Source organism: Carya illinoinensis, chromosome 16 (assembly GCF_018687715.1).
Source record: "Carya illinoinensis cultivar Pawnee chromosome 16, C.illinoinensisPawnee_v1, whole genome shotgun sequence".
NCBI lineage: Eukaryota > Viridiplantae > Streptophyta > Magnoliopsida > Fagales > Juglandaceae > Carya > Carya illinoinensis.
In genome coordinates, this window is record NC_056767.1 from 20073024 (window position 1) to 20100762 (window position 27739).

General features: G+C 39.4%; 1 protein-coding gene across 5 annotated transcripts; it reads left to right on the forward strand.

Annotated features, from left to right (window-relative positions):
* On the forward strand, positions 1 to 27629 carry LOC122299129 (putative GEM-like protein 8). 5 transcript variants are annotated; one of them, XM_043109107.1, is made up of 4 exons: positions 1 to 277; positions 360 to 440; positions 535 to 809; positions 27576 to 27629. In XM_043109107.1, exons 1-4 carry the CDS (start codon positions 184 to 186, stop codon positions 27591 to 27593), a joined length of 468 nt encoding a protein of 155 aa, XP_042965041.1. In that variant the 5' UTR covers positions 1 to 183; the 3' UTR covers positions 27594 to 27629. The 5 variants fall into 5 exon arrangements, with proteins under 5 accessions (XP_042965041.1, XP_042965043.1, XP_042965038.1 ...); XM_043109109.1 differs by lacking the exon at positions 27576 to 27629 and adding an exon at positions 20262 to 20309; XM_043109104.1 differs by lacking the exon at positions 27576 to 27629 and adding an exon at positions 7994 to 8405.
* Positions 27630 to 27739: the final 110 nt, after the last annotated feature.

Consider the following 27739-nt stretch of genomic DNA (forward strand, 5'->3'; position numbering starts at 1 on the left):
ACGGGGAACTTGAACTCGAAACAAAGAAGAATCTCAGAAAATTCATTGATGTAGAAAGGTGAACGTGAATATATCACAAAATTCAAAGGCAGATTGATCACTTTCTTCATTCTCTTGAAAAGGTTTCGATTGAAAGGCGCAAGGCTAAAAGGCAACGAGATTCAGAGTGGGATCTTCTGAAAAATGAATTCGTATGATGACACAAGGCCGCGGAGGACGCAGGCTCCTAATTTACATGGACCCAAAATCTCGAATCCTAGTTCATCTTCCTCTCCCTGTAAGCAATTCTCTCTCTCTCTCTCTCTCTCTCCCCCCTACCAAATACAACAAAGAGACTGAATTTTTCCTGAAAAGTGCAGCAGAAGGGGGTTCAGTGATAGGGCAGAAGGAAAAAGTTAGGAAGGAAGATAACAGCTTTGCATGCAGGATTCATGAGCATGGTAAGCTAGAAAGGTTTTTAAGTTCTACTCAATTTTCGCATGGGAAACTGTGATGATATTAAGGGATGGTGTTTGGCGTTATTTGAAATTGCAGTGAAACTGGGGCCCAATATCCCAAAAACTGTGAAGGGAAAGCTACAGTTGGGGGTAAAAATAATTCAACGAGGAGGCCGGAGGGAGAATTTATTCAGAAAGCTTTTCGTGATTAAAGAAGGAGAGAAGATGTTGAAAGCTTCACAGTGCTACTTATCCACAACGACTGGCCCTATCGCAGGATTACTCTTTATATCTACTGAGAAGGTTGCCTTTTGTAGTGAAAAATCCATAACTGCTCCTTCCCCCCAGTTCACAACAACATCATCCCAGCAGGTACGAAATTTATTTCAAATGCCAATTGTCCATCTATAGCTCAACGAGTATACTGTTTATACATTATTCACGTGTTATAATTTCATTCGTAAGATTTAAATTTAAAATTATTTTCTATGTCAATTATGTAAAATTATTTTCTATGTCAATTATATTACGTGAATGGTATATTTTGTAAACACCTATCATTAGAATTATTCATAGCTTAAAACACAAACTAGTTAAAAGAGACTTGGTTTTAGGTTAACCTTGGCATAGATCCCACAATGGATTTTGATGCCTAGAATTCTTGATGACCCAGTTCTAGAGTTTAAAGTGAGAGAGGAATGGCAAGATGAAATGAACTCATAATATTTATAACTGTCGGAGTGAATTTCTTGGATCGCATTTATTGGTTCAATAAATAATATGAGGTTCAATTCATGTGGCTATCTCTATCTTAATTTAAATGTTAGAGATCGGTCAAGAACTCTATAAATCTAAATTTATCTAAAATAGTCTCTCTCTCTCTCTCTCTCTCTCTCTCTCTCTCTCTCTCTCTCTCTCTCTCTCTCTCTCTCTCTCTCTCTTGCATATGGCATATTGTTGGTATGTTGAACTGATATTGAAATTCAAGTATATCAATTTCTTTTCTGAAATTCAACTAAAATTGATATTGTTGGTATGGTGAACTAAACTCCACTAAACTATCCTTTCTTTTAGAACAAAAGTAACAATTCGTGACATCTAAAAACATGAGACTCAAACCATGAGGCTTTTTTTTTTTTTTTTTTTTTTTAGGAAAACAACTTCATATTCATCAACCAAAGACATTACAAAGAATGTTTATTTAGCCAAACAGCTTGGGATATATGAGTAGGGACACCATCCCGCCCACATCTCTATATCTACAATATTCCAAACATTTCTAGCAAGTCTATGAGTAGCATCATTACCAAGACGATTGACATGTTGAACAGTGCAATCCTGGAACATTTACATGAGTCTTCTAGTTTTCTGCACTAAAACTCTTTAAGGAGCAAAAGAATAACTGGTAGTCTACAACTCAAAAATCATCATTAAACAATCATTTTCAAGTATAAGCTCATGAATCCCCATGTTTGCACATAACTACAGTCCCCAAAACATAGCAAGAATTTCAATAGTAGTAGGATTAGAAACCTCATCTTTCATTTTACTGACAGACATCACAACATCTCCTTTTATATCTTTGAGAATAATGCTCACCCCAGCCTTCTTTTGATCATATAAAATAGCACCATCTACATTGAGTTTAAGAAAACCTATTGGTGGAGGTAGCCATCGATAACATATCTACTACTTGGAAACTGGGGTCTATCTCATGGTGTTAGGCACTTTCTTCGATGAAAAGACAAAGTCAATCACCTGAGAAGGTTCCATGCATTCTTTCTCATGTATCATTTTGTTTATTCTAAACCAAAAATCCCATGCAATCAGTGCTAATAAGCTCATCCACTATGCCTTCATTCTTTATACACAGAGTCACATCTCTAAAAGATATATTCTAATCCACTTTTTGAAGAAGAGGCACATATCTAGATATTGAATACTAGGACAGTGTAGTAAGGCATATTGTAGATCCTCCACTTTGTCTTCATAGAAAATACATGTATCCTTCAAATCAATCTTCATTTTTCTCAGATTTTCTAAAGTTGGTTGTCCATCCCTACATGCTTTACATAAAAAAATTTTGACTTTATTAGGGATCTTGAGCTTCCATAGAGTAGACCATAATAAATTTTGGATGCTAACATTCGAGGATTCCATGATTTTCACCTTTGCTAGCTCTGAAAGCTTGATAGGCACTCTCTATACTAAATCTGTCACTCTTCTCCTTGTCCCAAATCCACTTATCTTCCTCATCACTTTGGTTTGGAGTGATTTTTAAGATCTTAGCAGCTATATTTGGATTGAAGAGAGCTCTAATTCTGTTTCCATCCCACCACTTTGTGTTGCAATCAATTAGATCTCACACCTTGGCTTCAATTGAAATACTCTGCACAGGCAGTTTCCCTTTCCAAACCTTGATGGCCAAGGACCCAACAATCCTTCCAAATTTTGACAAATTTTCCATTTCCTATACTCCATTTGCCACCTTTAAGAAGCATATGCTTAGCCTCACAAATTCCTCTCCAAGCATAAGTGGGTTAGCACGTAGAGGCGCATCAAAGAATTGGACTTTTGGAAAATAATTGGCCTTATAAATTTTGTGTAGCAAACAATCTTCCTCTTGCAAAATTCTTCAACCCTGCTTAACTAATAAAGCCATGTTAAAAACACGCAAATCTTTAAAGCCCAACCTTTCTCTATATTTGGATTTACCCATCTTTGCCCAATTGACCCAATAAATTTTTCTCTCTTCCTTCCTCTAACCCTACCAAAATCTGGCCATCATAGTTTCAAGATCAGAACATAAGTTGCCTGGTAGTTTGAAACAGCTCATAGTATAAGTTGGGATAAAAAGTGTCACAGCTTTAATCAGCATCTCTCTTTCCCCTTGAGAGAACATATTTTCTTTCTAGCTTTAAAGCTTCAACCATATCTTATGTTTAATCTCAGAGAAAGCATATGACTTAGACTTGGCAATCATTGAGGGCAAACTGAGGTACTTCTCATACTACTATATGTGACCAACCCCCTATAATGACAAAATTTCTTGCTGATACCCCATTGATACATTCATGCTAAATACCATTGAAGAAGTTATCTCCTTATTAATCTATTGGCCTGAGGCACTCTCATACTACTGCAACAATAATTGTAAAATTCTAGTCGTTTTAATCTCAACTTTGCAGAAGATGACACTATCATCTACAAAGAGCAAATGGTTAAGTCTTGGAACGCCCTGCAAATTTGTAACCCTGGGATGGATTTAGAACTATCAGATTTATTGAATAGGCCAATGAGGATATAGGATATATGGGGATATGGGATCCCCTTGTCTTAACCCTCCAGTGGGAACAACATGACCTTTAGGTTCTCCATTAATTAGAATTGAAAAAGAAATAGTCTAGACATACTTCATGAGCAAATGGACCAACCAAGTCTCAAAACCTAATGTTTTCATCACAGTCTCTAAGAATCATCATTCCACCATGTCATAAGCTTTACTCATGTATAGTTTTAAAGACATAAATGAAGCCTTTTTTTTCCCCTTTCTCTTTTATCTCAAGTAATGAATCAACTCATAAGCAATCAATATATTAGAAATCATGTGAGATAGAACCACTTTAAGATGATTTGCAATCACTTTAGAATGAGTATATAGACAACATTACACATGCTAATTGGTCTATAATCAGTCACTTTCAGGGGGGTTTTTTTCTTTGGCACTAGGGTGATGAAAGTGTGATTTATAGATTGAGGGAACTCACTTGAGTTGAGTGCTCAGAACTATAGTCAAAATTGACTTTCCTATGATCTACCAGTATCTTTAGAAGATGATTGGTGACATACCATTTGGACTAGGGGCTTTTGTGGGATGCATCTGCAAGAGAACTATATATACCTCTTCCTCTGCATAAACTTTGGTCAACTCCTTATTCATACTGTTGGTCACTTTCCTCTCCAAATTCTCAACAATGTCCATAGATCCCCTTTGCTCAAAAGCAGTAAATAGAGAACTGAAATAGTTGATGATAAGCATATCCCGATCCTTCCTCTCTTGCCATTCACCACATTCAGAATGTTGTTCTTTTTTCTCCTTTGTGAGGCTTTAGCATGAAAGAACTTAGTATTTTGGTCACATTCCTCTAACCACAATGCTCTTGATCTCTGTTTCCACATAATCTTCTCCATCTCTAGCCACAATTGAACATCCTCCCTTGTTGAGATGGTTGCATCCCTATCAACTCCTCTAGGGTCACTCTTGTGCTGCATTTTCAAATTCTGTTTAGCCTTTTGTAATTGAGTATGCAACCTACCAAACTTGGTTTAATTCCACAGGTCTAGTTTTTTACTACAACCTTTTATCATAAGCTACTTTACCCATACTACTCTGTGAGTTCCTAAATTTTCAAAAGTCTTCTACAATCTGTGTACAACCTTCCTCTCCAAGCCACATTGCTTCAAATCTAAATGTCTTATTCCTCTTTCAAACCTATGAACACTATCTAATTCCAACAAAATGGGTAAGTGGTCAGAATAAGTTGTTGTTCCATGAATGACAGTGGCTTGTGAATATAATTGACACCAAATGGAGTTTGCAACAAAAAGGTCTAGCCACTCACTAATAGTTGATAAGCCACCTGTTTTATTGCACCAAGTGAACATAGGGCTTGTAAACCCTAAATCTCTAAGTTCACACTCAGTTAATACCTTTTTAAACTCAAGCATTTGTTGTTTAGGTCTATTTCTACACCCCCCCTCCCAATTTCTCACTCTAAGCAATAATTTCATTAAAGTCACCAAAAACCAACCATGGCTGATCCTCACCTCTCCACAAAGTACAAAGTAGGTTCCAAGTATAACATCTCTTAGTAGAATTAGGTTGGCCATAGATACCCGTGAGATACCATTTTTTATTAGGAACAGACTCATCCAACATTAAAGCATCAATATAAAACTTGAAAATAATTCAGCACAGACAAGTTCACCTCTTATTTCTAGAACAATGCCAGGTCCCCACTACACCCTACGTAGTCAATAGATAGCAATTAGCAAAGCCCAGCCTAAACTTACATTTCTCCATAGCATGAGCAACAAGTTTTGTTTCTTGAAGGACAAAACGTTGGGATCTTACTTCTTAATGATATCTTCAGGCCGTTCGAATATCAAGTGGGTTCCCAAGCCCACAAGTATTCCAGCTTAAAAGTTTCATGGTTCCCAGTGAGTCTAGGAACCAACCTCCACCGATATGCATTGTTTATCAGCTAAGAGTCCTGCATCCTTCCTTAGCTGAGCCTTTAATCTCTTAGAGAATCTTCCTTGTTCCTCATCTCCCACACCCAACTTCTTCTTTCCTAGACTTGTTAAGTGTTGAGGTTGTTGTTCTTGAGAAACTCTTAATGGCAATTTCCTTTTCCATCTATGGGAACCTTCCTTGTTACGTGAGACCAACAGACTTGCTAAAGGGCCTTCACTATCCTACTCATTACTTTGGGCCAACCTTGAAGTCCATGGGCTGAAGTTTGTCACCCTATTTCCATTTTGAAATCGATCCTTGACTCATCATCCTCAGCAATTGTCAACATTAGTTTACTTTCCTTTTCAACCTCCCCTGATATTCTGCTTCCAAATTTTGGATTGTTTCAAAACACCATGTTTTTCTCCATAACGTATGCTTGATGTAACAATCTAGATATGGATTGAGACCTAACAATCACATCCTTCGAATATTTCTTCAAAAAATCCTCAGTGTTTGAATTTGCCAGATTCCTTTCCAGGAGGTTGCTTCCCAATGCTTGGTGCTGCAACCCACCGTGGTGTCCACCGGCATAGATGGTTGCACCCTCTCTCTAGGCTGGTCCTGTTTACCTTATAACAAACCATCATTGCTCCCTACTCATAGCCATGGGCCATATGGGAACTCATCTATTGCTCGTAATTCCATGTCCACAGTCCATAACTCACATTCACGATAATTATGATCTAACTTCCCACAAGCATAACAAAAATTGGAATCTGTTCATATGTGAAACTGACCCAAACATGTTGAGTCGTGCCAAGGTTAATCTTCTTACCCCTTAACAAAGGCTTTGTGATATCCACATTAACCCTTACTCGCATGAATTCCCCTATGCCATATCACCCTTTTCTAGATCAACTTCATCTACCCTCCCTATAGCATTCCCGACAAGATTGCCCATATATTCATTCCTAGCCACCAAAGGGAGGTTATGGATACAAACCAAGAAAAGTACCTCTATTAACCTGATTTGGTGAACTTGTTTAAGTCCCTCCACTTCACTCACCAGAACTAGGTGTTTACCGTCCACGGCCCATCTCTCATCACCCTTTCCTTATCTTGAGCATATTCAAATTCGACAATTAATAGAGTCGAATCCAAGTCACTAATATTAATTGGATTCACTGGTCTCCATATTTTTTTCATTGTTTGTTTAAAATCCATCTTGTTGTAATGCCTTTTCGTGAGCAACTTGAAAATTAAACATTTGCCACTCCTAGAAATCGCAGCATCTAACTTGGTAGAGTCTACATCAATCTTATCACCTTCTTGTTCTGTAAGAGAGAGCCACTGGTAAAGCTCCTCCCAAGTCCATCTACAACTCTTCTTTCACCTTAGTTAAACTCACTATTGATGATCACGAACGTGAATCAATTTTTGGAACCTACACAAGATAGGAGAAAGAACCTGTACGTTTGGAAGAACCCTCAAGAGGAAACCCACTAAAGTTCACCATCTCCAAAGCATGAGATTTTAATTCCTCTTCAAGGCATAAGATTGAGAACAATAAGGTATAGTTTGAATAGTGAGTTGAGATGAAAGTTGAATAAAAATATTATTAGAATATTATTTTTTAATATTATTATTGTTTTGAGATTTAATAAAGTTGAATTGTTTATTATATTTTGGGTGAAAATTTTAAAAAATTGTAATGATGAGATGAGATGAAATATCACTCAAACACAAATATTTCAAACGATTTGTTAACGTCATATTTCTCACACCTGATCCTAGCTTTAGCAACCCGGGCCAGTAGGAAAATTCTCCTTTCACTAATCATTACAACTTTCCTAAACTTTCAAATAAAAGACAAAAAATAATTCAAAATTTTCAAATTCTAAAATAAAAATAATATTAAAAAATTTTTACTTTAGCAATATTTTTATTTTATTATATTTTTTTATTCAACTTTTATCTCTCATTTCTCAAAATCCAAAAAATATTTAACTCAAAATTTCTCACTACTATTTACAACTTATCTTATTATTATTCACAAAATTCTTGTCTCATCTCATTTCTCAAAAATTTCTAATTGAACAAACAATTCAATAAGAAACGCTTGTTCAGTATTCTACTCAAAAGATATAAATGGACATCAAAGAAGACACCTCGAATCGGTTCCTCTGGTATACCGGTTTGGAATTAAGTTACAATATGCACTCTATGTACCTCAAATTAAAGTAGATATATTGTACATTAAAATTATGAAGTTTATGCATGCACACTGATGCAAAGTGCTACATGTGTTAAAATATAGCAGATTGTGACACCTGTAAGCAAAATTCAAAGGGTCAGCCGAGGTGAGAATAAGGAGAACACAGCCCAGAAGTTCATAGAAATAGTTATTGAAGATAATGTCAAACATAGGTTTATGGGGTTCTTACACTATGAGAAAGCTTTCCATAATCTTGAAGTGGCTATTGCTAGGGCCACCCGATCTTAGGAAGCATTTGGCTGATTCTTTCAGGGAAGAAAAACTTCCATAAGGAACAATACTTTGTATGAAGTTACATGTATGTATAATTTTCTTAGTTTGAATATTAAGGAGTAGGGGAGAATGCTTGCCTCTACATGTAGAACTTTATTATGTTGGGAAATGGAAGTTTGCATAAAAGAAGAGACCATTCTCAATAGCTTAAGTATTATACAAGAAATTTAAATTATTTGAAGAACTGTTTGAAAGAGCAATTCCATCCAATTGTGTAAAAGGAAATCTAGAATACAATTTGCTACAATAACCCGCTACATATAATTGGTACTATTCATCCTGTAAACATTTGTTTATTATTTATATTTCATTTACACTCTCATTTTCTTTTACTTTGATTTTCACCATGTAAGTAAATTCTTTTTATTGTTCATCATCTAAAACACATCTATTTCATTTTCTTTTAAAAAAATATCTTGGAAATATATTTCTTTTTTTATCCAATATTTTCATATTTGGATTTTATTTGGCTTATATATTTTTATTTTGTATGCATAGGACTGAATTATATTACATTGTATACAAAAATATATTGCAAATATAAAAAATATATAGATTTTGCAAATTCATTAGTAGATAGGAAATATTTAAAAAGAATGAAAAAGATTATTTAAATGATATAAAAAAATAGATAAGCTAATGTGTGATATATTGTAAAAATTCAATATATAAGATAAAAAAAGTGAGGTTTGGTGATGTATTTTAAAGGATAAAATAAAAGAACCATTGTGAATTCTATTAGCTCCAAAATATAGCATCAAGATCTTTCAGAACTTTTTGAGAGAATTTTAGGTTTAGGGTAAGGGTGAGAGAAGCATAAAAAGTAAATTGAGTCTCATAGTATTTGTTGATGCCTGTATGAATCTTATGAAAATCATTCAATGTTCAATAAATATTATGAAACTCATGAATTTATATGTGGTGACTCTCCCACTCATTTCCAAGGATTTTGGATTTAGAATTCTAAGCACTTGTTTGGAGAGTGCTTGCCTCTACGTGTAGAACTTTGTTGTGTTAGGAAATGAGAGAGTTTGCATAAAAGAACTTAGCTCCAAAATATAGCATCAAGATCTAATTTTAGAATCTTTTTGCCAGAATTTTAGCATTTAGGGGATGCTTAGGAAATGAGATGAGATGAAAATTTTGTGAATGGTAGTAAGATGGTTTATAAATAATAGTGAAATAGTTTGAGTTAAATATTTATTGGGTTTTGAAAAATGAGAGAGAAAAAATTGAATAAAAAATGTTATAGAATTAAAATTTTGTTAGAACATAATTTACTATCTAGACCTATACATAGAGGCGCTCGACGAGTTACATTCATAGAGCGACTTCAACGAGTTTATGATATAGCCATCTAAACCTGCACATGGAGGAGTCCAACAATTCTTTTCCACATAGGGAGGGACACAACTGTAGTTAAACCCTTGCCATATGATTTAGGCAACTGGAGATAAGGTCTCTTTGCACAGATCAACCAAATTTAGTTAAACTTATGATACAACCATCTGATCTTTCTTGCCACTAGTTTTAGTTAAAGTTTGAAGAATTTAAAGACATATGGGAAAGAAATGGAAAGATTATATCAAGCTGCTCAAGGACAATGATACCTTTCTGGCCTACAATTGTTATGGCAACACTGGCAAAGGGAAAATCCCTATAAGAATGACTTAAACCAACAAATATTTATAGACACCCTTCTAACGAGAAGAAGGTATAATAAAGCTTTTACTCCAAGTCATATTTATAATTATTGTGAAAGATGGAGAAAATCCACTCGAGAGGGAAAACAGTTTGATTGACTAAACCTCACTGTATTTATTATTGCTCCACTATATATATACTAACATATAATTGACAATTATACCCTAATAAGTCATACATATTACAATAATGCCTATAACACTCCTCCTCAAGTTGGGGTATATACATCATATAAACCCATCTTAGAACAGATAAACTTTAACTAACTATGACATAAGGACTTAGTAAACACATTTGCAAGTTAATAAGACTTCACAAAATGTGTAAAAATGTCACCACTCGATATTTTATCTCCAATGAAGTGACAATCAATCTCTATATGTTTAGTCCTCACATGAAACACATGATTAGAAGCAATATGCTCTGCAACTTGATTATCACAAAATACCTAAAGCAGAATAGGAGTTGAAAATTCAATCACTTCAATAAGTGTTAGAACCATGTCAAGTCACTAGAAGTGTAAGCCACTGCTTTGTATTCAACTTTTGCACTAGAATAAGCTACCATTGTTTATTTTTTACTCTTTGATGTAACCAAGTAATCTCACACAAAGGTGCATTATCTAGTTGTATATCATCTATCTACAGGAGACGCTGACCAATTAGCATCTGAAAAGGCTTCAACTCTAAGTTTTCCATTTGGCCTGTACAACAAACCAATGTTAGGAGCTTGCTTAAGATAACGAAGAATATAGACTAAACATCCCAATGTGAGACCCTAGGTGTTTCTAGAAATTGACTCACTAGACTAACTGCATAAGAGATGTCAGGTCTACTGATAGTAAGATAATTCAATTTTCCAACAAGTCGTCGATATCTACTCGGATCTTCAAACAACTTCCATTCTTCCTTCAAGAATTTATGATTCAAGTCTATAGGGTGTCAATAGTTTGTGCACTCAACAAGCCAGTTTCTTCCAAAAGACTAAGTACATATTTTCTCTGAGATAGGCTATTACCCTTTTTAGATCTACCAAGTTTAATCCCAACGAATTATATAAGCTTGCCCAAATCCTTTGTCTAAAATTGATAATGCAAAAATTATTTTAGCCTGAAAATCCCAGTATATACAATGTCATCCACATATACAACCAACAAAATATAATATGCATCACTGTGTACGTGAAATATCGAATGGTCTGTTTCACATCTATAAGGATCAAATGCCAACAAAGCATTACAAAACCTTCCAAACCTTGCTCAACTAGAGGATTTCTTCAAACCATATAGTGCCTTTTTTAACTTGCATACAACACCTCAATACTTTTCCTAAGCAACAAAATCAGGTGGTTGCTCCATATAAACTTCCTCATGCAAGTCGCCATATAAAAATGCATTTTTAACATCTAGCTAAGATAAGAGCCATTCTAAATTAGTAGCAAGCGAGATCATCACTCGAATAGAAGAGATTTTGGCAATTGGAGAGAGGGTCTCCTTGTAATCAATATCATAAGTTTAAGTGTAATCCTTAAGAACTAGAGAGATCGATGAAGCTGAACAACACAAATACAAGTGGTTGTATTTAATTTAGTCGAGCATTCTTCTTAAGATCTAATAATTTTTGAAGCAGTAAATTATTAAATTTTAGTTGCTTCACAAATTAGAAGGATCAAACAATTATGGATTTGATATCTAACTTAGCAGTAGATTGCAACAAATAATAAAGTAGTAGGCCTCTTAGTAATTAAATGAGACAATCATGAAAATAGGTACAGAAGAACATTCGATACTCAAAGCATAAATTGAAAAATAAAAACAAATTAGATCTTACAGTTTTATTGATTTTGAGGCTCTCATTTCCTTTGACCAATTATAAAAGTTTAGCCACATAAGGCCATGATGAAAACTTGAAGGATAAGTTGGAGAAGAGGGGAGGGAGAGGCGTGTGCGAGTCTCCTAATTTCTCTCCCCTCTTAACACATTCAATTGAAGTTTTTGAAGCCTAACAAATCTCCTAAAAATATTCTAAATATTATCATAAAATAACAATATCCAAATCTGACTAATTAAGAAAAATATTAAAAATAAAATAAAGTCCTAATATAACTAGAAAAAACAGGGTTTTCAGCTGGAATTTTCGTGCACCAAATCTTGAAAACGTCTGAAAACAAACTGCATAATATCCACATATTAGAATTGTAGGCTAAGGAACATTCTGTAACATCAGTAGTGCAGGTGCGTCAACTTCAAGCCCGATTTCAACCTTTATTCACCATTATATCTCAAAACTCAAAACATGAAAGTTGTAGATATTTTTATTGGCGTTCAATACCATTTTGAATCATCTCAATCGAAGCTCGGATGAGAGAGTTATGCCCAGATTACAAAGCGATATCAAAATTGTCTAAAATCGTCCAATTACCTTTATTTTGTATTTAATGACTCCATTTGCATCCTAAATCAAAATATAAGAATAATGAGTACATTTAGGCACTAAATAAGTATAAAAGACTAAACATTAAAGGAGAAAAATATGACATTTTGCATTCTCATCAAGTAACCACAACCAGCCGCTAGCAACTAACAACCAAATGAATGAAAGCTATCAAACAACCACCACCAACTGTTGAATTCTATGTATAAGAATGTAGTAGCAGACATCAAGTAGCTAAGGAGTAGATTTCAAAGTTGTTTAATTGTGCATATCAATAGATAAGCCAAAAAATCTACACACAAACTAGCAAGGTTTTCCAGAAATGTTATTAACACAAATGTATGGTGGGATTCTGTTTCTACTTGTGTTCAACAAGTCCTATGGACTGATTTACAATTGTAATGCTATTTGGCAATTAATGAGAAGTTTTTTCGTATAAAAATTTTTAAAAAAATATCTTTGAACCCCAATACTTATCTTCAATACTCTTGAACTAATTTTACAATCATTACAAAATCTCTATAATGTTAGAGCTGCATGAAACAAACTTCCCAAAAGATATATAGACAAAAACTAAGAATGTTATGTAAATTGAATGCCTTAACAATGCCAAGAATAATTATATCCTTGAAATGTTAGACATCAACCTCACCTCCAATCTTTGATATTTATTGGCACCTATTGGCGATCCCTCATAAGTAGTCAAGAAAATCTTCTCAAGTTTTAAGTTTTCACATCATAGCCCATAGAAATAATTAAGATCAAAATTTCTATGCAGTTGTGGCACCATAAGGCAATAGGTATTATACTCAATGATATTACTTATATATAAAAAAGAGATAATTAAGATCAAGCTCAATTAATCCATCATTCAGTAGATCACAAATATCATTAAGCTCACATAATACTCGTTGCTAGGGCTATACAAAAATCGAGAAAACCGGCCGTGATCGATGCGAACCACCAACGAAGTAGGGAATTGGTCAAAACCGGTAGAGAACAGCTCAGCCGGTAGTAGAAATATGTGAAAACCAATGTCGGCCAGTTTGGTTCTGGTTTGAACTTGGTAAGCCGACTTATTATATATATACATATTTATATTATGCATAGATAAAATAATGCCGTTTCACTTAAGTGAAACAGAGCCATTTGGTTTAAGCCAAACAACATTGTTTCGACCTTGGGTTTAATAACACCCACCCCTCTTCTTCTTCTAGCAAATTCCATTTCTCTTCTTCGTTCTTGAAGCCTTTGACTCCCAGCCCCGCACCCACCTACATAGTCAGTGCCCTTGATTTTCATGGCATTCACACTGTTCGTTAAAGCCCCACATTGCTGCACGTCTCCTCTCCTCTCCTCTCCCAAGTCACCTCTCCCAAACTTTTCTCATATCTCCAACGTCTTTGTGACTTGAGGTCCAGTTCTCTCACGTAGCCACACCACACATCGATGGCTTTTGAGGTTATCATCTCTCTGTCAGTCGAGTTCCATTTCCGCACGCTGTAGTTTTTTTTTTTTCCTTTGTGTTTTAAAGTATTTGGCTTTGATCATATGTTCTTCTTTTTTGATAATTATTTTTTCATTAAAACTTTTGGATCTAATTTTTGAGACTATAAGCAGTGATCCAAGAACTAATTCCAACTATGAGTATTAAATCAAATTATTGGGTGCTGATTTAATTTTTTTTTTGCATGAATTGTGTTGACGATTTTTTTGTAAAATTATATTTAAATAAATTGTGAGGTTGATGAGTGAGCTAAAATCTAGATTAAAGTTTTAGACTTGTAATATTTGTCATGTTGCAAACTAGCTATTGTGTAATTGTGTTGATATTTATTTTAATTTCTTGTATTTTGAAATTAATTATGTATTTAATGTAACAACCTGCCTAAAAGACCCGTTAAGACTTAATAATTAGCTCCCTTAATCTTAGTTAGCAAGAGATTGTTATTATTGTTGGGGAATTTTTTTTTTTTTTTTTTTTAGCATGGGAATCCTATTTTTTTTAGTTAATCTAGCATTATATTTTAGATTTATTGCCAAAAAACCAATAGTGGAATGACACTCGACATTATTTTTCGACTAAGCATTGATGTATTTAGATGTAAGCCCAAGAAGCGTTTGAGTAAGGGCCTTTTATCATTAATGATGTGATGGGCTAAGAATGTGTCATAAGTCTAGACCCATTAAAACTTATGAAGTTGTAGGTCTTTCTTAGAGAGCCTTAGAAATTAGGCTCAAATGTGTAGACGGCATGAAGCATTTGGGCCTAACTTGGTGATAGTATAGGCCTTTAGCCCAACCTTAGAAATACATGTCATTTTGACCCAATCTTGGTAGAATTTTGAGGCCTTATATGAGTCTTCAAATCTGAACATAAGGTCCACTTAATAGCCCACACCTAAAGCCCACAACCAGGAGATTTACATAAATGGCCCTACAAGCCTGTCAGGCCCAAAAGTTTTGTCTTTCATTTTTACACTTCTAATTAAAACCCACATACACCATACCATTCGTTTCCCTTAACTCCAAGAAGTAACCCATGCCCCTAAGGTCCCCCACTTGATCATAATTAAGCTTCTAACTTGAGTTAAGGGCATTAATCACAACTTACACATGATTAGTGGCCTCTAAACCATATTTGAAGCTAAAATTTTTTGCAAATTATTTTCTAAATTCTTGATCTGAAACTTATTGATTTTATTATTGATTTGCATTATTCTTAGACTAATTTAAAAGTTTAAACTTGATCCAATACATGTCAATTGAAGCAAAGCCCTGTCAATACCCAAATGATCACTAATCGGCACCTTGATGCATCACCATGTGTACTTGATCAAATCATCTCCTAGCCCACGCCATTTCCATCACATTTTCATTTATAATTTCACCAATTATACATCATCTTATCACTTATGAACCAAACCAAGCGTTGGGCAAAATTCTTCCAAGAAACTAAACCAAAGTCCAACCATTTCCTTAGGAAAATTAGTTGGAACCAGACCGAGTGCCCTTAGCTTCATGATTTTTCTGCTCTTGGTTGAGCCATTCCCACACGCCACCACTCCTGCCCTCCAATCTTAAAGAAGTACTTCAAGGAATTCAAAATCTTGTTTGTCATTTTATGCCCCAAAGAAAGCCAAACCAATTGGCAAAGGGAGAGGGTTATGCAAGTCACTCTGCTGAACCACCATCACTTTAATTTCTTTTCATTTTTTGCTCATGTATAATCACATGGCAGCCAATCAAGCGTTCTTTCCTCAACTGAGAAGGCTCCAAATGAAGGCCATCATTCCTACAAAACAAACCACAAAGATGAGAGAAACAAGTGAGCAAAAAACTGTTTAGCTTGGTGGAATCAAACCTATCAGCCTCTAGCATGATTTCCTATTGGAAATCATTTTTGTTTTATTTTAAAATTTGAACCAAAGCAACCCCTACACCCATAGGCTTATTGCAACACCTGACCCTAATGTAATCATGGAGTTATTGGGCACTATCCACCTGCACAAAGGATGACACGATCTGATTTTTGGCACTCATCATCCACTAGCCACCTCCACCAATCCCAAACCTCACCATTGCCATGCCTCTCTACCCTCAACCCTCCAATGAACCCTATAAATACCCCCTTTCACCTCCTCACAATCTCACAACACTTCTCAAGCCTTCTCTTGAGTTCTTGACAACTTTCTCCTCTTAGTGTGCAAAAGAGAGAAACTGAGTGAGTTGTGAGAGTGTTATTAAAGTGAGTGTGTTTGGGAGTTCTAAGGGCCACGGATTTTTGTAGGTAATATTGTTTTATCTTTGTTTAGCATTAGCGTTGTAACACCCGGGTCTAGCATCAAGTCGCAATATACAGATAAATGACTCACTTGAGATTAACGAGTATTTATTTTAATGGACTACGGGCCCAAATTCTATTTTGGCATATATCAAATATATTTTGGGCTCGCTAAATAGGTTAAAATTATTAAATATTTTTGGATTAGATGAAATCTTTTTATGAGCTGAGAAATTTGTAGAGCAAGTTAGATTATTTTAGAGTTTGAATCGAGGCCCAAAACTCACGGAAAATGCTCAAACCTTGTACGAAAACCCAATCCCATAGAACGGCCAACAGACTCCACACCATGCATGTATCCACACCCGTCTCCGCGCCGGGCACGTCTCCTTTTCTAGGGTACTTTTCCAAGCATCTATATTTATACACACTTAAATACTCACTCACGGCAAACCCTTGCATGTAAATCATCTTCAACCTAGGACTAGGGTTGCCGCATCCCAGACCTCTTCTCTTTTACGCTCAAGAGCTTCGCCGCCTAGCCGTAGCTTCCTCCCGAAAGCCACCTTTAGCCCCTTCACTGTGATGCACTGCGGTTTCACCATGCTACCGTGAAGCCGCTAGCAACCATTACACGTGCACCACGCAACACCTGTTGCAGCACACGTAGCACCCGCCACCAGTGGCTGTTTAGCAACCCAGAAGAGATCCACCAGCGTACGAATGACCATGCAACTACACCGAGAGCCAAGAAAGTCGGAAACCATTGTAGCCACCACCTGCAAACAACAAAAAGACCTCTGTTTTTATACGCCCAAAACAGAGCACGGCTCTTCCTCCTCCGTAAGCTGCCCAGCCAATTGCCGCCGTGCACCATAAGCCAGCCGTGAGACGCTGCCCAGGTTGATCACCTATCACACCGCTGTAAGCCTTTGTTTCTCCTTCCGTGTTCTCACCACGTTCTTATACTCTCTCCCTCACCGTCTCTCTTTCTCTCACATTACTCTCACTCATCACTCTTTCTCTCTCTCTCATCACTCTCTCAGTGGTCAGCCACCCATCTCCACCCGAGCCTCCGCCGCATCTGCCTCTCGGTAATCTCTTCATCCCGAGGTTAACTCGTTAAGCTTCTTTTTCTTTCGGTTTCCTTTTTTATGTTTTGTTTTTGCTTTGTTCTCTTCTTTCTCCAGAGAAAGACACGTCTTTGACTCTGAGATAAAAACTGTTAGCTAGTATTTACGAAAATGCCATCAAGCCCTTTGGTCATTATGTTCCGTAAGGCACCTCAAATCAATGTTTAAAATCCGTTCCGTTCCGGTCGGAATGGTCGGAATTTTTCGTATCAGAACAGTGATCAGAATGAAATAGGTATTTATTCTATTCCAGATCAAATTCCGGCCATTCTGATTAAAATCCGGCCGGAATAGTAATTCCAGTCTGAAAAAAAAAAAAAAAAAAAAAACTCTTTTGTAAATAAGTTGAAAAATAATGAATAAAATTATACTTTTAGAATTCAAATACCCCTTTTCGTGCACTAAAAGTATTGTTATTTTTAATAATCTGTCTATTCTTTAAAAGTGAACTCAAGTTTGTGATTTTTTTTCAATATATATTCATTTTATAAATCTTTAATTCTTCTATATATATACACATATACATATCACACACATACATATATATATATATGTATTTATTTTATTAATTGTTAGTTTATATATACATATAAATATTTATATATAATATATAATTAATCCCGAAACGGTACACCGAAACGTATTGGTACCGAAATATTCCGTTCCAGTGCCTCAACCGAAATGATCTCCGGAATGGATTTCAAAACTTTGCCTCAAATACTTTTAATTGTTTTTACATTATTACTCTTAATAGGTAAGCCTCGGCAGAATAAGGGCTGGGCTCGACTTTTAAAATTTGGACATTTATTTTTAAGTTCGGCCTGATGTTAAGTACGCTTGTGATTTAGTTAAAATTATGTTAAGTGATTATTAAGTGAAGATGTGTTTTTACATGGACTTAGTTTTAATTGGGTACATATGTAGTCATACACTTTATTTTATAGAAATAATTTAGATTTTAATGTATTATTCAGAAAAAAAATTAAGTGGATATCAATGAAATTGGGAAGTGATGGTATTTTAGAGTTATGAGAATTTTAGATTTTGAGGAATTAAAATAAGTTATTAAGTATTTCAAGTTCAATTACGAAATAAGTGTTCAATGGAAAAATTTACTCAAGTTACATGACTATTTTACAGGTGACAAGTGTGATGACCCGCTTTTAAGTGTATTTTCGCTGAAATAATTGTTTTTATTTTATTTAATATATCAGTTATTTTATTTTAATTTATTTGCATTTTAAAATTTGTTTTTGATTTAATTTAATTTATTTGATGTTGTGTTTTATTTCTTTAAGTTGTTTTGTGGTTTTAATTTTTTTCGGCGGTTTGTTTCGTTTTCCCGGAGTGAGGATTGGACCTCATCTCTTTTCACATCTTTTTCCTTTTTTTCTCTTTTTCCTTTTTCTTTTTTCTTTTTCCCTTCTTTTCTTTTTCCTTTCTTTTTCTTTTTCTTCTTTTTCTTTTTTTTCTTTCTTTCTTTCTCTCTCCCCGATCCGGACCCCCCCGTGCTCTCTCTCTCTCTCTCCTCCCTCTCCCTCACGCCGGCGTCACCTTCTCCAGCCCCTACCGCCGCCGTCGTGCCACCGTTCGGCCTCCCACCGGTCCCATTCTCTTCCTCTCCCTTCGGTGCACCACCCCTCCAAAACCCACCCCCAACCGGCCGGCCGTTTGGCCGGAAAAGCTCCAAGAAGGGCGCACGGATTTTGCTCCGATCTGCCGCCGTCGCTCCACCTCCGGCCACCACTTCTTCACCACTTCATCACCGACTCCTTGCCGTCCTAACCCACCCATTTCCGGCCTCCAACGACCACCGGAATAGCTCCTACGAGCTTAGTTTCCGTTTTGGGTAATCCGGCCATTTCCGGCCATTCCGCCGCCACCCACGGCCGTTCGCCACTTCCAATAGCTTCACAACCATCCCTAGACCATTCCCTATCAATCTCGTGTCCTAGTTTGTCCCCGTTCAAAAGTGGGTTTTTCAAACCCACGGCCTCAGTGAATTTTCACTGTGACGTTGCTGTTTTTCCGCCGCTTGCAACGCCGCTTGTTTTCTAAAATTGCCGTATAGCGCTGTAAGTATTTTCCAAACCCTATTTTCAGATTTTAATATATATTACTCATTCAATTATTTACTGTTGTTGGTTGTTGATTCCGGACTGAGTCCGAGGAGTTTCGGGGGTCGGATGGATGGAGGACGGAGTTGTCTGTTTAATTGATTTATGTTGGTTGGTTATTTTATTATGCATTGATATGGCATTTCATGGTGCATGCACGTGTGTTTTTGTTCATGTGTGAAAAGCCTGTGTATTGGCGTGAGTGGTTTTACGGGTGCGTGTGTATCACGAGCCCAAGCTGGGATGGGTTATTATCTCGGTGGAGCTCCTCTGGTCACTCGGGAGCGGAATAAACTGAGTGATGTCCCCTGAGTTGTCGAGAGAGATGACGGGAGCGGGGCTAGGGGATGCTTGGCTACGAACGCGCCGGGCGCGGAACCGGGCATCGCCCTACTCACCGACTCCGTGGCCCTTCGCTGGCGAGGGCTAGAGGATGCTTGGCTACGCACGCGCGGGGCGCGGAACTGGGCATCGCTCGTTAGGTGTCACATGCGTGGTGGTACTCTACGGTGTGACACTGGAGCCAGGGTGTGCGGATGACCCCTAGGGGAGGTCATGGTGCATACGGTTAAAATTGGTTAATGGTTTGTGAGGCTAAATGGGACTTTTGGCGTGGGCCAGATGGACTTCTGACGAGATATTGGGCCAGATGGACTTCTGGCGAGATATTGGGCCAAATGTGACTTTTGGCGTGTTTTCGGAAAGGATGTGTTTTTGGGCCAAAAGGGTTTTTGGCGTGTGTGGAAAACTGGTGTTTTTGGGCTTTGGGCATTGGGCATGGTTCATGCATCTTGTTTGAGTTTTATGTGTTTTTATCTGGTAGTGTTTGGGTTTTACTTACCTGCGGTACCATTCGTGGTTCCGTAGCTTTTGGTGCAGAGTTAGAGGACGAAGAGGAGGAGGCTGAGCCCGAGGATGCGGCTTCGCCGGGTTGCTGATGCTATCTTTTTATTTGTTAAAACTGTATTTGTGTTTTGTAATATTTCATTTATGTATGTTTTAAACAGCTTGTATTACGTTAAGAAAAATTCTGGTACTTAGTTATGACTTTTGTTATCCGCTGCGTGTTTTCTCTGTACACATCTGTTGCCTTGCACACACTCGGCACCCGTCGATGGGATGGTGACCCGGGTTGTCACCATCCGGACGTCTCAATTTCCCCGTGTTCGGGCGTGGGGATTTTGGGGGCGTCACAGGTGGTTCAGAGTGGTTTGGCTCTGGGTAAAACCACATGTCCCGTAGGTAGTACCAGAATGTTTTTAAAGTTGTGTTTTGAAAATTATGTTAAGTATAGTTGTTTTATTTGTTTTATTTGTGTGAGCTCGTTTGCTTGTTTTTATTTATTTAGTTATGTTTTGGCATGCTGGGTTCTTTTGTTTCTTGCTGTGTAGTGCTATTTTTTGTTTTTGTTGGTTTTATGATGGTTTTATTTGTTTTCTTAAAGGAGGGTCAAGAGTAGTGTTGTGACAGGAATATGGGGAGACCAGGGAGACCAAGGAAAAATACTCAGGAACCACAAGAAAACACCTCCAGAGATGACTCCATAGCCGAGGCAATTCGGCAGATGACGGAGTTTATGCAACAGAGTGCGAGGTCCCAATAGGCAGGGCCTTGGCCACCACAAGGACCTTGGCCACCACAAGGGGGTCCTTGGCCACCATCAGGAGGACCTTATCCACCGTCAGGAGAACCTTGTCCGCAACAAGGAGGGTATTGGCCACAACCAGGAGGTCCTTGGCCATATCAGGGAGGGCCTTGGATGTATCCAGGAGGGTCCAGCAGCATGGTGCAAGCCGGATGCACCTATGAGCGCTTCCTAGCGCACCGGACTCCACACTTCACTGGAAATGAGGATCCAATTCAGGCTGGAAAATGGATCAAAGATCTGGAGAAGACTTTTGAGGTGTGTGGGTGCACTGAGGCACAGCAAGTACTTTACGCCAGCTACCTCTTGCAAGGCACTGCTTCTGATTGGTGGGATACCAAGAGGGTGCTGTTGGAATCTGAATTGGGATCTTTCGCTGCGGTGACCTGGCAGCGTTTCAAGAAAGAGTTCAATGACCGCTGCTTTCCCGCATCGGTAAGGAAGCAAAAGGCAAGAGAGTTCTCCAATCTGGTCCAAGGGGGCGCGACAGTGGAGCTGTACGCCCGGAGGTTCATAGAACTTGAGCGGTTTGCTCCTCATCTTGTCGCCACTGAGGAGATGCGAGCAGATCGTTTCCAGGAGGGGCTGCGTCAGGACATACGCCGTATGGTGGTTAGCCATCGGATATCCACTTTTCAGGAGTTAGTGGATGTGGCCACCCTTATAGAGCGGGAAAATAATCTGAGTATGGGCTCCCCTTCAGGGCAAAAGAGACGGAGTTTTTCTGGTGAAGGAAGCAGCTCGGGTTCGCCTCAGAAGTTTGTTCAGCGGACCGGAACCTGATCTCAAGCATCCTCCAGTGTTCGCATGGGAGGACGTATGCCTGTTTGTGGAGCTTGTAATAGAGCTCATGAGGGCGAGTGTCGGACGAGTAGCGGACCCCAGTGTTATCGGTGCGGCCAAGTGGGGCATATTGCTCGGGATTGCCCCGTTAGAGCTCAAGGAAGCCGTGGAGGTAGACACGGTGGAAGAACCAACCCGAGACAAGCAGTGCAAGCCCGGGTTTATGCTGTCACACCCGGAGAGGTGGATGATGAGGCACCAGCGACCCATGATGCTGGAGTAATCACAGGTATGGATTAATTTAATTTTTAGTTGGATTTAATTTTTGGTGCATTTGGTTTCTTCGTTGTTTTTTTGGATTTCATGGGTTGTGTGTTTGGTTCAGGAAGAGTCCGTTTGTATGAGTTTTATGCTTGTACTTTGTTTGATTCCGGTGCTTCACGATCGTTTGTGTCTTCCACGTTTGCTCGGGTGTGTAACTTGGTCACAGAACCGTTGCCGAAGGCTATGGTAGTGGCGCTACCCGATGGCGAGATGGTGTGGTGTTCCAAGGTTGCTTTGGGATGCCCGTTAAATTTTGAGGGAAGATTCTTGGATGCGGATTTGGTGGTGTTCAAGCTGTTGGGTTTTGATATTATCCTCGGAATGGATTGGCTATACCGATATTCTGCGAGTATTAATTGCAGAAGTCGGATAATTAGCTTTCAGCTTCCAGATGGTGATTGTCTGGAATTTGTGGGGAGTAGGTTAAAAGAGAAACCGATAATTATATCGGCGATTCAGGCAAGACGAGAGATTGCATGGGGAGCGGATGCATTCTTGGTGCAGATGGTGTCCACGCCGTCTGAGAAGAAGTCTTTGGCAGACATTCCAGTTGTGGAAGAGTTCCCCGATGTATTTGTGGATGACTTGCCCGGACTACCCCCTGTTCGCGAGATGGAGTTTGCCATAGATTTGGAACCTGGAGCGGCTCCTGTGCATAAAGCTCCTTATCGCATGGCACCGGCTGAATTGAAAGAGTTGAAGACTCAGTTGCAAGAACTGGTAGAGAAGGGATTTATTCAGCCTAGTACGTCGCCGTGGGGTGCACTAGTTTTATTTGTTAATAAGAAAGATGGAACCCTCCGTATGTGCATTAACTATCGGGAATTGAACAAGGTGACCATAAAAAATAAATACCCTCTCCCGCGGATTGATGATTTGTTTGACCAACTTCAAGGAGCAGTCGTGTTCTCTAAGATTGATCTGAGGTCGGGATACTACCAGCTGAGAATCAGAGACCAGGATGTGCCTAAAACTGCTTTCAGGTCGAGGTATGGGCATTATAAATTTAAGGTGATGCCGTTTGGGTTAGCTAATGCCCCTGCAGCGTTCATGGATTTGATGAATAGGGTGTTTCAACCTTACCTGGATTCCTTTGTGGTAGTATTTATTGATGATATACTGATTTATTCCCGAGATGTTGAAGAGCATGTGTATCATCTTAGCCTGGTACTAGAGAGATTGAGAGAACACCATCTATACGCCAAGCTCAGCAAGTGTGAGTTCTGGTTGGAAGAAGTTAAATTTCTTGGGCATGTAATTTCCCGGGGTGGAGTGGCAGTTGATCCTAGTAAGGTAGAAGCCATTTTGTCATGGCCACGCCCAACTACAGTACGCGAGATCAGGAGTTTCTTGGGACTCGCCGGTTACTACCGAAGGTTTGTAGAGGGTTTTGCTCGCCTATCCGGACCTCTCACAGCTTTGACTCGGAAGAATACAGAATTTGTGTGGTCAGAGAAATGTGAGAGAAGCTTCCAGGAATTGAAGAACAGGTTGACAACGGCACCAGTGTTAGCACTCCCAGAACCGCATAAGCCATTCGTAGTCTTCAGTGATGCGTCTAAGTTCGGTTTGGGTTGTGTCCTTATGCAGGAAGGACGGGTTGTAGCCTATGCATCTCGTCAGCTTAAGGACCATGAGAAGAATTATCCGACGCATGATCTAGAATTGGCTGCGATTGTTTTTGCACTCAAGATCTGGCGGCATTTCTTGTATGGGGAAGCTTGTGAGGTATTTACCGATCATAAGAGTTTGAAGCATTTGTTTTCCCAGAAAAATCTGAATATGAGGCAGAGGCGTTGGCTGGAGCTAATCAGTGACTATCAGTGTGAGATCAAGTACCACCCGGGGAAGGCTAATATAGTTGCTGATGCTTTGAGCCGGAAGTCTCATTTGGAGGATGAAGCCGAACCGTCAGAAATGGATTCGTTACTTTATGGGATGAGAAGGCTCCTTATAGAGAGTTCGCAGCAAGTGGAGATTTTGTCTTCAGTTCTTGATATTCGGGTAACTGATTTTGAAGAATTGAAAGCTCTCCAAAGAAAGGATCCGAAGCTGCTGAACATCAGGAAAAGAGTCCGAAAATCTCGAGGGCCGTTGCACTATAGCATGGACGGTGATGGGATACTTCGGTTCCGAGATCGCAGAGTGGTCCCAAAGGACTCAGATTTCAAAGAACGGATCATGGCGGAAGCTCATACGGCCCCGTATTCAGTTCATCCCGGCAGTACAAAGATGTATCGAGACTTGAAGAAAACTTACTGGTGGGATGGAATGAAGAAGGACGTTGCCTTATATGTGGAGAAATGCCACACGTGCCGTCAGGTAAAGGCCGAGCATCAGAGACCTGCAGGTATGCTCCAACCCCTCCCTATTCCTGAGTGGAAGTGGGATGACATCACGATGGACTTCGTAGTGGGTTTGCCGAGAACACCTAGTGGGAAGAATTCTGTTTGGGTGATTGTGGACCGGTTAACGAAGAGTGCTCATTTTCTGCCTGTTAACAACACCGACTCTTTGGGTAAGTTGACCCGTTTGTATGTCAAAGAGATAGTGCGACTACACGGCGTACCAAAGAGTATAGTGTCGGATCGAGACCCGAGGTTTACGTCGCAGTTCTGGAAGAGTTTGCAGGCAGCTTTGGGTACTAAGTTGAAGTTCAGTACTGCTTATCACCCGCAGACAGACGGCCAGTCAGAGCGCACCATACAGACCCTGGAAGACATGCTGCGAGCATGTGTCCTGGAATTCCAAGGGAGTTGGGAAAATCACTTGCCGCTCATTGAGTTTGCCTACAATAACAGCTACCATGCGACCATCCAGATGGCTCCCTATGAAGCTCTTTATGGGAGAAAGTGTAGGTCACCCTTGTGTTGGGATGAAGTTGGGGAGAGTAGGGTAATTGGACCCGAAATAATTCAAGAAATGCAAAGCCAAGTCTGGATCATCAGAGACAAAATGGCGGCAGCTCAGAGTCGCCAGAAAAGCTATGCTGACACCCAGAGGAGAGAGTTGTCTTTTGAAGTTGGTGATTGGGTTTATCTTAAAGTCTCTCCCATGAGAGGTGTTAAGCGTTTTGGTAAGAAAAGGAAACTAGATCCGAGGTACGTCGGCCCTTTTCAGATTCTGGAGAGAGTAGGGTCCGTCGCTTACAGAGTTGCTTTGCCAGATTATTTTGGGGATGTTCATGATGTCTTCCACGTATCATCCCTGAAGAAGAGCTTTGGGCAGCAAGAGCCTCGCTTCATCGACCCAGCAGGTATTCAGTTGCAACCGGATCTCACTTACGAAGTTGTTCCGTCGCAGATTTTGGATTGGAAGGAGCAACAGTTGAGGTCCAAGACGATACCTTTAGTTAAAGTGGCTTGGGGAGATCCGTTAGCTCAAGACTTCTCTTGGGAGCGAGCAGCGGACATGAGGGAGCAGTACCCGTATCTGTTCGAATGATGAAGGTATGTATTTTAATTTTGATCTCAGTTGGATTATGAGCGTTTATGTGGCTTGCTTTAAGTAGGTGGTTGATTTGCAATTTCGAGGACGAAATTGTTTTTAAGGAGGGGAGGATGTGATGACCCGCTTTTAAGTGTATTTTCGCTGAAATAATTGTTTTTATTTTATTTAATATATCAGTTATTTTATTTTAATTTATTTGCGTTTTAAAATTGGTTTTTGATTTAATTTAATTTATTTGATGTTGTGTTTTATTTTTTTAAGTTGTTTTGTGGTTTTAATCTTTTTCGGCGGTTTGTTTCATTTTCCCGGAGTGAGGATTGGACCTCATCTCTTTTCACATCTTTTTCCTTTTTTTCTCTTTTTCCTCTTTCTTTTTTCTTTTTCCTTTCTTTTCTTTTTCCTTTCTTTTTCTTTTTCTTCTTTTTCTTTTTTTCTTTCTTTCTTTCTCTCTCCCTGATCCGGACCCCCCCGTGCTCTCTCTCTCTCTCTCTCTCTCTCTCTCTCCTCCCTCTCCCTCACGCCGGCGTCACCTTCTCCAGCCCCTACCGCCTCCGTCCGGCCACCGTTCGGCCTCCCACCGGTCCCATTCTCTTCCTCTCCCTCCGGTGCACCACCCCTCCAAAACCCACCCCCAACCGGCCGGCCGTTTGGCCGGAAAAGCTCCAAGAAGGGCGCACGAATTTTGCTCCGATCCGCCGCCGTCGCTCCACCTCCGGCCACCACTTCTTCACCACTTCATCACCGATTCCTTGCCGTCCTAACCCACCCATTTCCGGCCTCCAACGACCACCGGAACAGCTCCTACGAGCTTAGTTTCCGTTTTGGGTAATCCGGCCATTTCCGGCCATTCCGCCGCCACCCACGGCCGTTCGCCACTTCCAATAGCTTCACAACCATCCCTAGACCATTCCCTATCAATCTCGTGTCCTAGTTTGTCCCCGTTCAAAAGTGGGTTTTTCAAACCCACGGCCTCAGTGAATTTTCACTGTGACGTTGCTGTTTTTCCGCCGCTTGCAACGCCGCTTGTTTTCTAAAATTGCCGTATAGTGCTGTAAGTATTTTCCAAACCCTATTTTCAGATTTTAATATATATTGCTCATTCAATTATTTACTGTTGTTGGTTGTTGATTCCGGACTGAGTCCGAGGAGTTTCGGGGGTCGGATGGATGGAGGACGGAGTTGTCTGTTTAATTGATTTATGTTGGTTGGTTATTTTATTATGCATTGATATGGCATTTCATGGTGCATGCACGTGTGTTTTTGTTCATGTGTGAAAAGCCTGTGTATTGGCGTGAGTGGTTTTACGGGTGCGTGTGTATCACGAGCCCAAGCCGGGATGGGTTATTATCTCGGTGGAGCTCCTCTGGTCACTCGGGAGCGGAATAAACTGAGTGATGTCCCCTGAGTTGTCGAGAGAGATGACGGGAGCGGGGCTAGGGGATGCTTGGCTACGAACGCGCCGGGCGCGGAACCGGGCATCGCCCTACTCACCGACTCCGTGGCCCTTCTCTGGCGAGGGCTAGAGGATGCTTGGCTACGCACGCGCGGGGCGCGGAACTGGGCATCGCTCATTAGGTGTCACATGCGTGGTGGTACTCTACGGTGTGACACTGGAGCCAGGGTGTGCGGATGACCCCTAGGGGAGGTCATGGTGCATATGGTTAAAATTGGTTAATGGTTTGTGAGGCCAAATGGGACTTTTGGCGTGGGCCAGATGGACTTCTGGTGAGATATTGGGCCAGATGGACTTCTGGCGAGATATTGGGCCAAATGGACTTTTGGCGGCCAAATGTGACTTTTGGCGTGTTTTCGGAAAGGATGTGTTTTTTGGCCAAAAGGGTTTTTGGCATGTGTGGAAAACTGGTGTTTTTGGGCTTTGGGCATTGGGCATGGTTCATGCATCTTGTTTGAGTTTTATGTGTTTTTATCTGGTAGTGTTTGGGTTTTACTTACCTGCGGTACCATTCGTGGTTCCGTAGCTTTTGGTGCAGAGTTAGAGGAAGAAGAGGAGGAGGCTGAGCCCGAGGATGCGGCTCCGCCGGGTTGCTGATGCTATATTTTTATTTGTTAAAACTGTATTTGTGTTTTGTAATATTTCATCTATGTATGTTTTAAACAGCTTGTATTACGTTAAGAAAAATTC

Excerpts from the sequence above, each read along its gene's own strand:
- LOC122299129 (XM_043109104.1), top strand. The coding sequence starts at position 184 with ATGAATTCGTATGATGACACAAGGCCGCGGAGGACGCAGGCTCCTAAT. Across the intron at positions 278-359 it reads TAGTTCATCTTCCTCTCCCT|CAGAAGGGGGTTCAGTGATA; the intron begins GTAAGCAATTCT and ends TGAAAAGTGCAG. Across the intron at positions 441-534 it reads ATGCAGGATTCATGAGCATG|TGAAACTGGGGCCCAATATC; the intron begins GTAAGCTAGAAA and ends TTGAAATTGCAG.